The sequence below is a fragment of the Erinaceus europaeus genome, chromosome 7 (assembly GCF_950295315.1).
Source record: "Erinaceus europaeus chromosome 7, mEriEur2.1, whole genome shotgun sequence".
NCBI classification, from domain to species: domain Eukaryota; kingdom Metazoa; phylum Chordata; class Mammalia; order Eulipotyphla; family Erinaceidae; genus Erinaceus; species Erinaceus europaeus.
In genome coordinates, this window is record NC_080168.1 from 18,786,898 (window position 1) to 18,802,077 (window position 15,180).

At 42.9% G+C, this 15,180-nt stretch overlaps 1 protein-coding gene across 1 annotated transcript in view; it reads left to right on the forward strand.

Moving 5' to 3' along the window:
* The window catches only part of MREG (melanoregulin), a 56,477-nt gene extending 41,525 nt beyond the window's left edge, over window positions 1-14,952 (forward strand). The window contains exons 3-5 of the mRNA XM_060193948.1: window positions 10,213-10,303; window positions 12,335-12,498; window positions 13,364-14,952. Of these exons, the coding sequence (XP_060049931.1) occupies window positions 10,213-10,303; window positions 12,335-12,498; window positions 13,364-13,498 (390 nt within the window). The 3' untranslated portion in view covers window positions 13,499-14,952. The remainder of the gene's footprint in view (window positions 1-10,212; window positions 10,304-12,334; window positions 12,499-13,363) is intronic.
* Window positions 14,953-15,180: the final 228 nt, after the last annotated feature.

Sequence of the window (15,180 nt, forward strand, 5' to 3'; positions counted from 1 at the left end):
ATCTTGGGAGAACTTTTACTTTGGTGCAATACCCCAACTCCAGTCCGAGTTCTGCTTTGTGTTTTCCTTTCTGATTTTTTTTTAAAAATTATTTATTTATTTATTTATTTTTTAAAGATTTTTAAGCATATTTATTTATTTGCTTTTGTTGTCCTTGTTTTATTATTGTAGTTAATATTGTTGTCGGATAGGACAGAGAGAAATGCAGAGAGGAGGGGAAGACAGAGAGGGGGAGAGAAAGATAGACACCTGCAGACCTGCTTCACCGCCTGTGAATCGACTCCCTTGCAGGTGGGGAGCTGGAGGCTCGAACCAGGAGCCGGTCCTTGTGCTTTGCACCACGAGCGCTTAACCTGCTGCATTACCGCCCAACTCCCTCTAATCTTATTTTTCAACTTCTGTCTATAAGTGGTCATTACCATTGGTGGGTAGAGGTGGGAGCGGTGTGGAATTATACCTCTATTATCTTATAAATCATGACTAAATCACTAATAAAATGTATATTAAAAGAAAAAAGAAAATATATATTAAGAGAAAAAAGAAAAACTCTGGGCCCCCCTATCTGTCTTTTGGATTTGAGTGACCATGCGAGAAGCTGCTTTTGGAAAGGAAGTCTCTGCACATCATGTTTCCTTCTTGTGTGTTGGTATTGCCTGGGTCTCACACATGCATGATCTCACCATTTCAGACCAAGCCAGATTTTTTTTTTTTTCCCAAATTGAAACCAAGACAGACAGAGACATAGAGGAAGATAGGACACAGCACTAGAGCTCCTGGGGCCATGGGACTTTCATGTGGTGTCGGGGTTTGCACTGGAATTGAACACCTGGCCAGGCCTGAGTCCTACCTCACTAGCCCCCCGGCATCTTGTATTTCCTTTTTCTGTGCCCAAGTTTCTATGTTGGTGACAGGGACAGATAGTCAGAGTGGCCTCAATTTGGGGGTAGCCGAAGGTCGCGGGGACAGCAGAAAAGATGAGGCATTAGGAGCCATTATCCAGAGAGACAGAGATGAGGAAAATGCCCGAGACAGAGCCTGGGAAATAACTACAGGGAAGGAAGATGATGAGGGAGCAGTCAGGGAAGAGAGGAGGTGAGTGGGGAGACCACCCACTGGAGGCTGCTGACTAGAGGCTGCAGATCCCCTATCTCAGACCCACCCGTTGTTGATTGATCTTGGGTACAATTCACTCTACCGCGTGGGGTTACTGATACCCACCTCATAGGGTGCTGGAGGGGCCCCCCCGCCCACTGTGCTGAGTGTGCATTTCATAAAGGTGCCTTCCTTTTCACCACAGAAAACCAAAGAGGCATATTCAGAAAGGAGTGAGCCTTCGCTTTCTGGCTTATCTTACTTTGCATGATTCTTTCAAGTTACTTCCAAGATGAGGTGAAGAAGGTGAATTCCTCACTTTCTTTGTCTTTATTGAGGGATTAATGGTTTATAGTCCACAGTAAAATACAGTAGTTTGTACATGTGTAACATTTCTCAGTTTTGTTTTTTAAAATTTCTTTATTGGGGAATTAATCGTTTACAGCTGACAGTAAAATACAATAGTTTGTACATGCATAACATTTCCCAGTTTTCCACATAACAATACAACCCCCACTAGGTCCTCTGCCATCATGTTCCAGGACCTGAGCCCTCCCTCCACCCCAGAGTCTTTTACTTTGGTGCAACACACCAGCTCCAGTTCATGTTCTGCTTAGTATTTTCCCTTCTGATCTTGTTTTTCATTTTTCGGTTTTTTTTACATTTAATTATATTTTTTTTTCTTTTGTTGCCCTTATTTATCATCGTCGTTGTTGTTGTTGTTATTGCTGTCGTTGTTGGATAGGACAGAAAAATCAAGAGAGGAGAGTATGACAGAGAGGGGGAGAGAAAGACAGACACCTGCAGACCTGCTTTTACCGCCTGTGAAGTGACTCCCCTGCGGGTGGGGAGCCGGGGGCTGGAAGCGAGATCCTTACGCCGGTCCTTGCGCTTGGCGCCTTGTGTTTAATTTGCTGTGTCACTGCTCGATCCCTCAGTTTTCTACTTAGTAATCTAACTCCTCTAGGTCCTCCTCTGCCATCATGTTCCAGGACCTGAACCTTCCCCCCCCCCCCCCGCCCCCAACCCCAGAATCTTACTTTGGTGCAATACACCAAACCCAGTCCAATTTCTGCTTTGTGTTTTTCCTTCTGTTCTTATTTTTCAACTTCTGTCTATGGGTGAGATTATCCCATATTCAACTTTTCTGCCTTATCTCACATTCACATGATTCCAAGTTGAGGTGAAGAATATGAATTCCTCAATCTAAATAGCTGAGTAGTATTCCATTGTGTATATAGAACCTATTCAGCCACTCGTCTGTTGTTGGACACCTGGGTTGCTTCCAGGCTTTGGCTATTACAAACTGTGCTGCTGTGAACATAGGTATATAAAGATATTTTTGGATGAGTGTGTTTGATTCCTTACAATAGATTTCTAGGAGAGGAATTGCTGGGTCACTCATGGACAGAAATTGAGAAATAAGAACAGTAAGAGGAAACAAAATAAAACGTGGACTGGGTTTGATGTATTGCATCAAAGTAAAGGACTCTTGTGTGACTGGGAGGTGGCACAGCGGCTAGAGCAGTGGACTTGAAAAGCAAAGTAAAGGACTCTTGTGTGTGTGTGGGTGTGGCTGGGGGGGTCTAGGGGCTTTCAGGTCTGGTGCATGATGGTGAAGAGGACCTAGGCTGGCGGTGAGAGTGTTTTGCAGACAGCTGAGAAATGTTACATATGTACCAACAATTGTATTTACTGTAAACCACTAATCCCCCCCCCCCCAGTACAAATATTTAAAAAAGAAGGGAGTGAGACAATGGAATTTAATAGTTGAGAAAATGAGCGCTTCAGGAAATTTCTACAAGATGACATTAGTTAGACGAGACAGTGTGGAAAGTACCATAGCACTCTGTGGGCAGTGGATCCTGGAGAAGTCCCCTCAAGAGGGGCTGCTGTGGAAGGGGATGAGGGGCTGCTGTGGGAGTGTGAACAGCAGGGGAGGCAGTCCTGAGCTGTGAAGGGAGGGGTGGAGACCAGACAGGAGCTTGAGGAAGTGAAGAGTAAACTGGAGGGCAATTAGGACTATTATGTCAGTGAAACCAGCCTTTGTCTTAAGAGTGTGTGAGCTCCTTGCAAAATCCCTTTTCTCTTGGATTTGACATATGAAGTCAAGCTTTGGGGGATTTGTTCAAAGGTGCCAACTGATTAGGTCCCGAAGGAGGAAGCTCATCATGTGAGCCTGTGAAACTGTGGTTTGTCAAGTGCTCTCTGTAGAGCACTTGGCTGAGTTCTGGATTAACCATTGTTGAAATCCTGGAATCTTGTGAGCCTGGGAGAAGAGGGCAGCCAGCTCTCTCTGGGGGATTTTCATAGGAAAGGAAGATATCAGGGCTGGCTTTTCTTTGAAATGAGAGTTAGAATCTGGGGGGTGGGGGTAGGGGCAGGGAATCGGGTGAAGTTCCTTAAGTAAATCTAGGAATAAGAAACCCAAGATTTTTCTCAGTCCTGAAGTCTGAGGTACAGCTTCAGAAAAGTATGGGGACTTTCATAGCTCTCTGATGCTGAGAAGCTCAGGCCTGGGCTGCTTCCGCCAGCCCCCAGTGCCTACAAGGGAATGCTTTTGCCTTTTTCTCACTCCTTTGAGGTGAAGTAAAGATGAGGTTGGTAGGAGAATATGGGGCAAGAGAGGGATGATGGGAAATTTGGAGACATTGAGATCCTGAGGAATGGAGACAGGCCTGAAAGCCTCCTCCCACCTCCCACCCCATGAAGGATGGAAGCACCAGGTCCTAGGGAGATATATACCCTTGAGGAAAAGACTCTTGGTTTGATCCTGGCAATGCATTGCTTCCAAAGGTGCTGTTTTCTGTTTTTCCCCTTTTCTTGCCCATTGTTGTTGCTATTATTATTGTTGGATAGGACAGAGAGAAATGGAGAGAGGAGGGGAAGACAGAGGGGGAGAGAAAAATAGACACCTGCAGACCTGCTTCACCACTTGTGAAGTGACTCCTCTGCAGGTGGGGAGCCAGAGGCTCAAACTGGGATCCTTACACCGGTCCTTGCGCTTGGTGCCATGTGCGCTTAACCTGCTTTTGCTACCTCCCGGACCCCCGAAAGGTACTGTTTTAGTTCAAGATTCTATTTGCATTGTGTTAGTTTCCCCTCAGGCACAGATGCTGTGGTTTCAGACTAGTCTTCTCTCAATCAATTGCTCTTTCATTCTCTCTTCCATTCCTACCTTCCTATCTTTTCACACCTGCCTTCCCACTTCCTGTTCTAAGGACCATGGCTAAGTGTGTTGTCTCCACCACCAGACTTCCTGGCTTTGAAATCTCACTTTGTACTTATTGTTGTGAGTACCTGGACAATTTACTTCACCTCTGGGCCTCAGTTTCCTCATTGTTTAAACGCTATAGTTTTCATTCTTAGGGAGTAACTTCATCGTGCTATGAGACTGACTGAGTAAATATATGTAGAGAGCTTAAACTGTGCCTCCAACCCAGTATGTGCTCTAATTAATGTGACTGCCCATTTGTCTGTTTACCTATAGTTGTCATCTGCTATTTATTTATTTTACCAGAACACTGCTCAGTTCTGGTGTATGGTGGTGCAGGGGTTTGAACCTGGGTTTGAATCCTCAGGCATGAGTCTCTTTGTATAACCATTATGTTATCTACCCCCACCTTCTCACTTTCTTTTTCTTTCTCTCACTCTTGTCCTAAGATGTGAAAGTGCTTAATTTTCTCTTTCTTTCCCTCTTTCTTTCTTTCTTTCTCTCTCTCTCTCTCTCTCTCTCTCTCTCTCTTTCTTTCTTTCTTTCTCTCTAACCAGACCACTGCTCAGCTCTGGTTTATGGTGGTTTGGGGGGTAGAACCTGGGACTTTGGAACCTCTTCTTCTTCTAGCGTTTGCCCTTCTTCCGTAGCCCGTAGCCAGTCAACAGCGTCAGGTTGAGCCTGATGTAAAGTTTCGAGACCTCCTTTGAATCTGGAGAGGTGGCAGTCGTTGACTATGTGGGTCATAGTCTGTCTGGAGCCGCAGGGGCAGTTCGGGTCGTCTCTGGCTCCCCAGCGATGGAACATAGCGGCGCACCGGCCATGGCCTGTTCAATAGCGATTGAGGAGGGCCCAATCATAGCGTGCTAGGTCAAAGCCGGGTTGACGCTTGCAGGGGTCTGTGATGAGGTGTTTGTTCTTTACCTCAGCTGACTGCCAACTCTGTTTCCAAGAGTCTGGAACAGAGAAGTTCAGTGTAGGCATAGGGGACCAGATTGGGTGACGAGACGTCAAGCGTTGGACAGGGTGGGCAAAGATATCTGCATATATTGGCAGGTCCGGTCGAGCGTAGACGCGGGAAATGAACTTAGATGATGCCGCATCCCGACGAATATCTGGCGGGGCGATGTTGCTAAGAACTGGCAGCCATGGAACCGGGGTGGAACGCATGGTTCCAGAAATGATCCTCATGGAGGAATATAATTTGGAATCGACCAAGTGGACATGGGGGCTACGGAACCATACTGGGGCACAGTATTCTGCAGTGGAATAGCATAATGCCAGAGATGATGATCGTAGTGTGGAAGCGCTCGCGCCCCATGAGGAGCTGGCCAGTCTTGCAGTGATGTTATTATTGCAATGATGTTATTATTGGAGCCTCAGGCACAAGAGTCTCTTTGCATAACCATTATGCTGTCTACCCTCTGCCCAGGTTCTCAGTTTTCTTAAATAAAGTTTAAAATTCCTGAAAATCAAGCTCTTCTCTGAAGTCTTTGTTGAGATTATGTGTGACAAACTTTTTACATGTTGGGGAAACAAATGGCCGGTCAGTTTCCCCCAATGGGTAATATATTCGTAGAAATTATAAATCCTATAGTATATTTCCATATAAAGTATAGACAGCTTCCTGTAGCCTTCCAGTGGCAGAGAGCTCAATGACTCATGAAACCTTTATTCTGAACTGAAACTTCCTTCTGACGATGCTCTTATGGTTTCCACATGTTAGTCATATTTCTGCATTTTGAAGCGATGTAGGAAGAAGGGATTCTTTTTCTATGAAGCAAGCATTTGTGCTGAAAGATGTTCTACACCTCTGAAACCCTGTAATTGGCAGGCCTGTCAACCAGGCCACCATGACTTGGTTTTCAAGCATCTCACCACTTTGGTTGCTCTTTTCCTGCTTGACAAGCCCCCTGTAAAGTTAGTTCCTCTTGTTCTGTGCCAAGTTAATAACCACTTCCTGCTGAGCAATGTTTTTAATTAATGTAGCATATTATATTAGTTTTGGGCAACATTCCTTTAGGGAAAGGTCCTGTTAAAGGAAGATTAGGACCAAGGGGCCTTGAACCCTAGACTTTTGTGACTAGGGCTGTCTGTTTTTGGCTCCATCACTGAGAGGGAAGAGAATTTGGATGAAATCTGAGGAAGAAGTCAAACCCCTCATTTCCACTACTTAGGGGGAAAGAAATAAGAAGACCACTGGAGGAAGTAGTAATAGATATAGGTGGGGGACTTTAGAAACTCTGTAAAATTCAAGGACCTTACTTATTTTCAAGTCCAGATCCTCTCATTCCATATATTAGCTAACCCTTCTGCTTCTGTGACCTCTGACTTCATGCAGTCACTGATGGAAATAATGACAGGTGCTGAAACTGATTCCCGATAATCCACTTCTAAAAACCCTTCACCTGACTTGGCAGCAACAGTTTTGAATATTCTTTTGCCTCCAGGGTTATTGCTGGGGCTCAGTGCCTGCACTACAACTCCACGGCTATTTTTTTCCCTTTTGTTGCCCTTGCTGTTTATAGTTGTTGTTATTGTTGTTATTGCTGTCGTTGTTGTTGGATAGGAAAGAGAGAAATGGAGAGAGGAGGGGAAGACAGAGGGGGGGGGAGAAAGACACCTGCAGACCTGCTTCACCGATTGTGAAGTGACCCGCCTGGAGGTGGGGAGCCGGGGGCTCAACCGGGATCCTGCCGGTCCTTGTGCTTCGCACCATATGTGCTTAACCTGCTGCATTACTGCCACTGCCGGGCCCCCATGAATACTCTTGAGTGGTTGCACCTCTCCCCTATCTGCATTTTCAACAAGCTTTAAGGTACTTTTTTTTTTTGAAGATTATTTCTTTTATTATTATTTTTTATTAGTGATATAGTAGAGATTGACAAAATTATGGGATAAGAGGGCTACAATTCCATACAATTCCCAATACCAGAGTTCCATATCCCCTCTCCTTCCTTGAAAGCTTTCCTATGCTTTATACCCCTGGGAATATGGACCAAAGATCTCTATGGGGTGCAGTAGGTGGAGGTCTGTCCTCTGTAATTGCTTCTCTGCTGGACCTGGGCATTGACCATTCAATCCATACTCCCACCTGTCTCTCTCTTTCCCTAGTGGGGCTTTAGAACACATTGGTGAGGTCATCTGCCCAGGGAAGTCAGGTTGCTGTAATGATAGTAAAAAGACAAACACAAATATGGCAAATTGTTAGTGTCTTATTTTCCTGCCTCTAGTGATTGCAGTGTGTATGTGGGGGTTATTGGAATTTAAAAAAAAAAAGCTAACACAGCCCCCCCCCCCCCCCCCGCCCAGTTATCATAGCAGTCTTGCAAATCTGAGGAGCTCTGCTCTAAAGAGCAGAATTCAAAGAGGGCACACAAGGTAATCTCTGGATGCAAAAAAAAAAAAAAAAAAAGACTGCTTTTAAATCTGTGTTTTTGCCTAAGGCACTCCAGGGACAGAAAATTTGGGGCCCAGGCAGACCCATTAACATTGCATTCTGTGGCACTCATCTCCTTCTCCAGATAGTGATAAATGGATCTAAATGATCACCCCACCCCACCCCCACTGCAGTCACTAGAGTAGGAAAATAAGACACTAACATTTTGCCATATTTATATTTTTGCCGGTACAATGAATGGACATTGTATTGAGAATCATTAAGGTGGGGGGGGGGGGCTTCCAGTTGTCTAACCAAAATGGAATTGACTTAACTAACAATGGGTCAGTGAGGAGAAGAGGGACTGGCATCAGATGAGATAAGATCCTGAGACCCATGATATCCTTTGAATCTCTCTGCAAGCCGCTCATCTTTGTCCTGTCTCTGAGTGCTAAGTCACTCTGTAGGTTGGCTCTCGCACGGTAGTAAAAGCGATGGAAAGAGTTCCAGAGTTGGCACCTACACACCCATCTTCTAGAGGAAGAGAGAACGGCCACGTTCTATGTATATGTATTAGAAAGAGAGATCAAAATAGTTGATAGACAGCAGGTAGGGAGGGTTAAAATAAACTTGAAGTCCAGATAACCCAGTAATGAGTAGTTCTCTGGAAAAATGGGAATTTGGAAGCACTTAGTTGAAGGAACAGTTACTGAGCATCACCAAGGAGCTAAAAAGCAAATTGAATAGAGGCCTTTAATCGCAAGTTAATGAAGCCATCTAGTGGCTTGCTGTGTAATTTAAAGTTGTGTGAACATGTGCAGTGACTCCTGAGGGTTGACTGTGTAGGTCTCACCAAGCGTGTCTAGGAGTTCGGCTGCCTCACTTAGTTCACCAAGCAGGGTCAGTTTCACTAAATATAAGCATAGCATTGACTCATGTGACTTTTTTTTGAGGTTTTTTTTTATTAGGATTTAATAATGGTTTATAAGATTATATAGGTATGTCCTCACATTGCACCCACAACCATGGTTCTGTGCCCTTGCCTCAAGATAACCGCCATTGTTCTTCCAAACTCTTTGAGACAGTTTTTCTTCCCCTCCCCATGTTCATATGTTCAGTTCTTTTTTTAAAATTTAATTTAATTTTATTTTATTGGATAGGACAGAGAAGAGTTGAGAGAGGAGGGGGAAGATAGAGAGGGAGACAGACACACCTGCAACACTACTTAACCACTTGTGAAACTTCCTCCCTGCAGGTGGGGAGTACGGGTTTGATCCTGGTGTATTGTAACATGTGCACCCAACCAGCTGCACCAGCCTCCATGTGTTTCCGTTCTTTATATTGCACGTGTGAGCAAAACCATCCCATAGTTGTCTTTCAGAGAAATGCAGGCACGTTGCTGACAGATGTAAGCTATGGCAGCAAGAGGCCTTGAACATGAAAACTGAAGGATGAAACTCCTTGACTTCCATCTCTGACTCCCCCAGGTTTTTTACATTTTTTTTTTTATTAGGATGATAATATTTTAGTTAACTCCCAGCACATGTCAAGCATGGCACCCGACATATTTAATAATGAAGTATGACCTTGAATTTATGTAATATGTTTTCTTTTATTTCCTTCCACTTTTTAAATTAGTGACTTAATAATGATTAACAAGATTGTGAGATAAGAGGGGTACAATTCCATACAGTTCCCACTACCAGAGTTTCATGTCCCATCTCCTCCACTGGAAGCTTCCCAATTTTTTTTTTTTTTTTTTTGCCTCCAGGGTTATTGCTGGGGCTTGGTACCTGCACCATGAATCCACTGCTCCTGGAGGCTATTTTTTACCTTTTGCTGCCCTTGTTTATCATTGTTGTTATTATTGTTGTTGTTGCTGACCTTGTTGTTGGATAGGACAGAGAGAAATAGATATTGTTAGTTGGATGCCATTGCTTTTAACCAATTAACCTATTTGAGCTTAAGTTTCTGTATCTAGAAAACAACTTTAGTGCATTGGTTTGCGTAGGTTCTACTGTGTACAGGGATTGTGCTTTCGTATGCCTCTCATCTTCTTGGTAATCTCAACTGGAATATTCACGCTGTGATCCCCACTTTCTGGGTTAGATGGACAGAATTAGTAATCTGAGTAAATCACGTGTGATGAAACAGATCAGCCAGAAATGAACAAGGCAAAAACTAAGGTGCTTTTTTGGAATTCTATCTGAAGCCCAGCTGCCTTCTTTAAACAAAAGTTGAAGGGAGAGAAAGGGAAGCAGAACATTGCTCTGGCGCATGCTTGCAAAGTTGGGCGTTCCATTCATTACACCATCTCCCAGGCCACTCAGAAGCCTTCTTCAGAGAGAACTTCCAAGGACCCTCCTCCTGAAGGAGCCCCTCTCTTCTCCTAGTTCTGCTTTGAAGATTAGTGAAAGTGGGGAGGGGAGGCTCCATGTGTTTGAACAACTTAAGTTTGGGAACAGGAACTAGATAGAGGTTCAAGCAAGAGGACAAACAATAAGCCTGGATTTTTACTTCCTTGCAGGAGTGGCAAAAACTCAACTATGATATCTACACCTTGCGACAGATTCGAAGGGAAGTGAGAAATAGATGGAAACATATTTTAGAAGATTTGGGTGAGTCTGAAAGCTGTGGTCATTCCTCTTTACACTGTGATTTGTATGAACACGATGTCAGTAATTGATAAGACTACTGTGTACAATTTCCTTGGTCTTGCTGTCCTTCCCCCCTCAAACATTACTATCTGATATTTCTGTTACCACAGCCTGTGTCTCTCCCCCCCCCACCCCCCCACCTCCAGGGTTATTGCTGGCCCTCAGTGCCTGCACCATGAATCCACTGCTCCTGGAGGCCATTTTCCCTCCCTTTTTTGGTTGCCCTTGTTGTTGTAGCCTTGCTGTGGTTATTATTGTTGTTGTTGATGTTGTTTCTTGTTGGATATGACAGAGAGAAATGGAGAGAGGAGGGAAAGACAGAGAGGGGGAGAGAAAGACACCTGCAGACCTGCTGTTCACCGCCTGTGAAGTGACTCCCCTGCAGGTGGGGAGCCGGGGGCTCGAACTGGGATCCTTATGCTGGTCCTTGCGCTTTGCGTCACGTGCGCTTAACTTGCTGCACTACCACCTGACCCCCCAGCCTGTGTCTTAGGGATGTATTTTACCCTGGGTCACTCCATCTCTCCTAAGTAATGAGAACCCCAGGACTGTGGAATCATATGGGAACTACCATAAAATGAAAGGAATTTTCCTTTTTTGTATGTTGTGTGTATTAAACGTTGATTGAATTAGATGGAAGTAATAGGCCAGAGAATTACAGCCTTATAAGATGAGGCACGTTGGGAGAAATATTGTTTGTAGGAGACACCAGAGAACTTTCATGTAGACTCTCAAGAGGATTGAAAGATAGATGTACTTTAAAAGCTGGGAAAAAGTACCTGTGGCTTTTGGGTAGATATTGGGTATTATTATTATTAAATTAACAAATTTTAACTCTGTCAGAGTTGTGATACAGTAAACATGCCTTTACATTGTTATGAGTTTCTTCAACTGTGTTTTGAAAGTGAATTTATTGATTTTTAAATTATAGATCCTTCTGCTTTGGAAGACATCATGAAACCCTCACATCATACTTTTCAAAAGTGGGGTAATAAGTGTCTGATCTCTCTGGCTATAGTTGGGGTGCTCTTAGATGGACCACTCTTAGATGGTCACACTCTTAGTGTGACCACTGCCTTATTTACCCAATATCATTGTGACTTAATAGTTTACTTTCTTTAGTGCTAATTCAGGCAGATTTAAAACTGAGTCTTTTATAACTTTCAGTAAGTAATTTTTTTTTCCCAGTAAGTAATTTTAACCAGTCAGCTGTGCTGTCCTGGTCAAGGGCATCTGGGTTTCGAAGTCGAGGTCTGGATGTAATCATAGAGCAAACTGGGGGACAGGTAGAAATTCTAGGGTTAAGGGAAGTGGCAAGTGGGAAGAGGGTTTCAAATCAGGAAAGGACAGTAAGCTTTCAGTGGATGAGTTTCTGAGACTGAAGTCTGAGTAAAAAATTAGCTAATAAAATTGAATTATGAAGGAACATCAGACTTTTTTTTTTTTAAAATATATAAAAAGGAAGCATTGACAAAACCATAGGATAAGAGGGGTACAACTCCACACCATTCCCACCACCAGATCTCCATATCTCATCCCCTTCCCTGATAGCTTCCCTATTCTTTAACCCTCTGGGAGTCCATACTATGACCCAAGGTCATTGTGGGATGCAAAAGGTGGAAGTTCTGGTTTCTGTAATTGCTTCCCTGCTGAACATGGGCATTGACAGGTCGATCCATACTCCCAGCCACAGCAGACTTTTCTAGATTAAAGTTGCTGCCAGTCACAAACAGCTGTGCAGAAACACATGCAGTGGTGCCTTTGGCTTCTGGGTTTTGTTTTGCCGTTTTTTCTTCTTCTTTACCAGAGCCGTTGGACCTGAGAGTCTCCTGGCATAACCATTATGCTATCTACCCCTACCCCATGACCTGTTTTCAGACTTTTTTTTTTTTTCATGATCTATGTTTATTTGGATCCTCAGTCTCCTGTGGGGCCACATTATAGAATAGTCATTTACATTATGTGCTATTGTTTTTTCTTTTTTTCCTTTAGGCTTTCAGAAGGAAGCAGACTCTTTGTTGTCAGTGACAAAACTCAGCACCATTAGTGATTCTAAAAACACAAGGGAAGCTCGAGAGATATTGCTAAGACTGGCCGAAGAGACTAATATCTTTCCAACAAGTTGGGAACTCTCAGAGAGATATCTCTTTGTGATGGTAAGTGGATGCATGCTTTTCCCTCTGTCCTTATTTTGCTTTTCTTTTATTTCAAATTTTCACTATTCCATCGATACCAGTTCCTACACAGTGTGAGGGCACAGGTGATGCTAATGCCATATGGCCTGGTTTCCAGTGACCAGAAGCATCAGAAGAATTCTCTAGGGCAGGGGAGATGGCATAGTGGCTATACCAAAAGACTTTGATGCCTGAGGCTCCAATATTACAGATTCAGGCCCTTGCACCTCTATGAGCCAGAGCTGAATAGTGCTGTGGCCTCTCTCTCTCTCCTTCTTTCTCTCTCTCTCCCTCTCCCCCTCATTAAAATAAAACAAATTTTCTTTAAAGAATAATTCTTTAAACATTTGAATTTCTGGATTTTATTCATTACTGAGAATGAGTAATGGTTGAAGACTGTATTTTTCAGCCATTCCTGCTGTGTAGTCATCTTTTTGAACTGTTTTTAGGTTGAAAAGATGTGAGAAATATTATTTTTTAAAGATTTTATTTATTTATTAATGAGAAAGATAGGAAAGAGAGAAAGAACCAGATATCACTTTGGTACATGTGATGCTGGGGATTGAACTCAGGACCTCATGCTTGAGAATCCAGTGCTTTATCCATTGCACTACCTCCCGCACCATGAGAAATGTTATTTATTATTAATATAACCAAAGATAGAAAAAGCATTTAAGAGGACTCTAAGAATGGTGGTATAAATCTTGGTTGATATAAATTAAGAATGAAGGATTGTCTCTAAGCCTGCTGGGAATAATATAATAAATGTTCTTATTATTTCAGTGCATGCTTTCTTATTGTGAGATCGGTTTTGCCATCAGTGTTTCTTGGTTCCCAATTTTGACAGGACCGGCTCATTGCTCTTGATGCAGCAGAAGAGTTCTTTAAAACTGCCAGTCGGACTTACCCCAAGAAACCTGGGGTCCCATGCTTGGCAGCTGGCCAGAAAGAGCTGCACGCTTTTCCATTTCCAAGTCCCTAGGGGAAAGACTAAGGAGGCAGAAACGGAATCTTCCACTGGAAAACTCAGCAGCCAACACAAATCGGACAAATATATATGGAAGATTGTGAACAAGTTGAGGACATGGGAAGTGCAAAATGATTCCAAATCCTCCCCAAACCGAAGAGTTTGGACATCTGGTCTTCATGAGGAGAGCTATATGGTTCCTCCTTGAAATGTTCTGATTGCATTGAAGCACTCTGGTGATCTTCAGTCAGTCAGTGGGGTCATCCGTTCATGTGATTAGAGTCCAAGAACCTATTGCTGCCCTTTTCAATAATCTCTAACCCTTTTGGGTGGATGGGATATTCTTTTGAATAGAGCAATGAGGTTAATAGAGAAAGCTGTACTAGAACTCAAATGTGCATTACCAATTTGTAAACAAATTGACTAATGCCAGACATTATGTGGCCTTTTTTTTTTTTTTTTTTTAATTTGGAAGAGCCTTCAGAACCTTGGGAAACTCAAGGACATCATTTTGAAGATGGCTTCCGGTTATTCAGTAGGACAGATGTAGCAGACAGTGGGAGTGTCTAGGAGTGTTACTTAGAAATAAATTCCAGGTCGAAGGAGCCCAAGCAGAATTTCTGCAGCTACATTCCGTTGTAGTAAATTCTTAGTATTTCTGATATTTTGTTACCTCATTTTGTTTTTGCACATTGTCTACTGCGATTCTGCAAGCCCTTGATGCTTCATCCAGGTTAGAATCTCCACTGCTTTCTCTTCTCTTTAATATGTTTCTGGCTTTTCAGCTGGGAATTGCACCTGCAACATAACATGTCCAGTAGACTTGCAGCTCCACAGCCAGTGTTGCCTTGGTCAAGGTCATTGCTGAACTTTATTCTCTCTGAGGATGTTTTTTAAAACAGAGCAGTGCCGCCCACAGAGCCAGTTTCTATCCACAGCTTCGGAAGTCCAGACTCAAAAGTTACTTGCCACTTAGACAAGGAGTATGATGAGAAGTAGTGATTTATTTTTCTGAAAAGACTTTTAAGAAATTTTTGGATTTATTAGTTCCAGTAGGATATTGCTGACAACGATGGCAATAATTTTGTCTTTTACAGATTTGGCTCTTGTGACTTCAGGTTGGCTTCAAAAGCAATTTGTACTTAATCTGTTCAGGACACTTGGAAATTTCCATATCCTGACTAGCACTTTCGGATAATGTTAAAAATATCAGTTAAAGGAGTTACATGTTCTCTGTTTATTAATACATTGCAGACCAATTTAGCTGATAGGTTTCGGGGAAATCTTTCCTAGTTTATTAAGTAAGCTAAAGGTTTTATTTTTTATATTAGTGCTAATCCCCATCTCATGTGGTTTAAAATTAGCTTGCAGATATTTCCCCCTCACTTCTGTAAGCTCTTGAAGGATAAATATCAGCAGAAAACAAACAATAGTGACAGCAATAAAATAAAAATCTCTTGTAAACCTTACTGTTTTTCCCCTCTAAATTTGTGCATTGTCTTTGTGTCCCACTTAATGTCAGAACAGACAAGGCTGTTTGCATCTGGGAGACTCAGCTGTAATCACAGTCATTATTTGGGATAATAAATGAACATGGCTGAGATCGTCTCTGTGATGTAAAAGCACAAGAAATCATCTAGGACATTTTCCTTTCAAGCAATTGCAAGCGCTCTGTATTTCCTTTCCATTTAGAAATA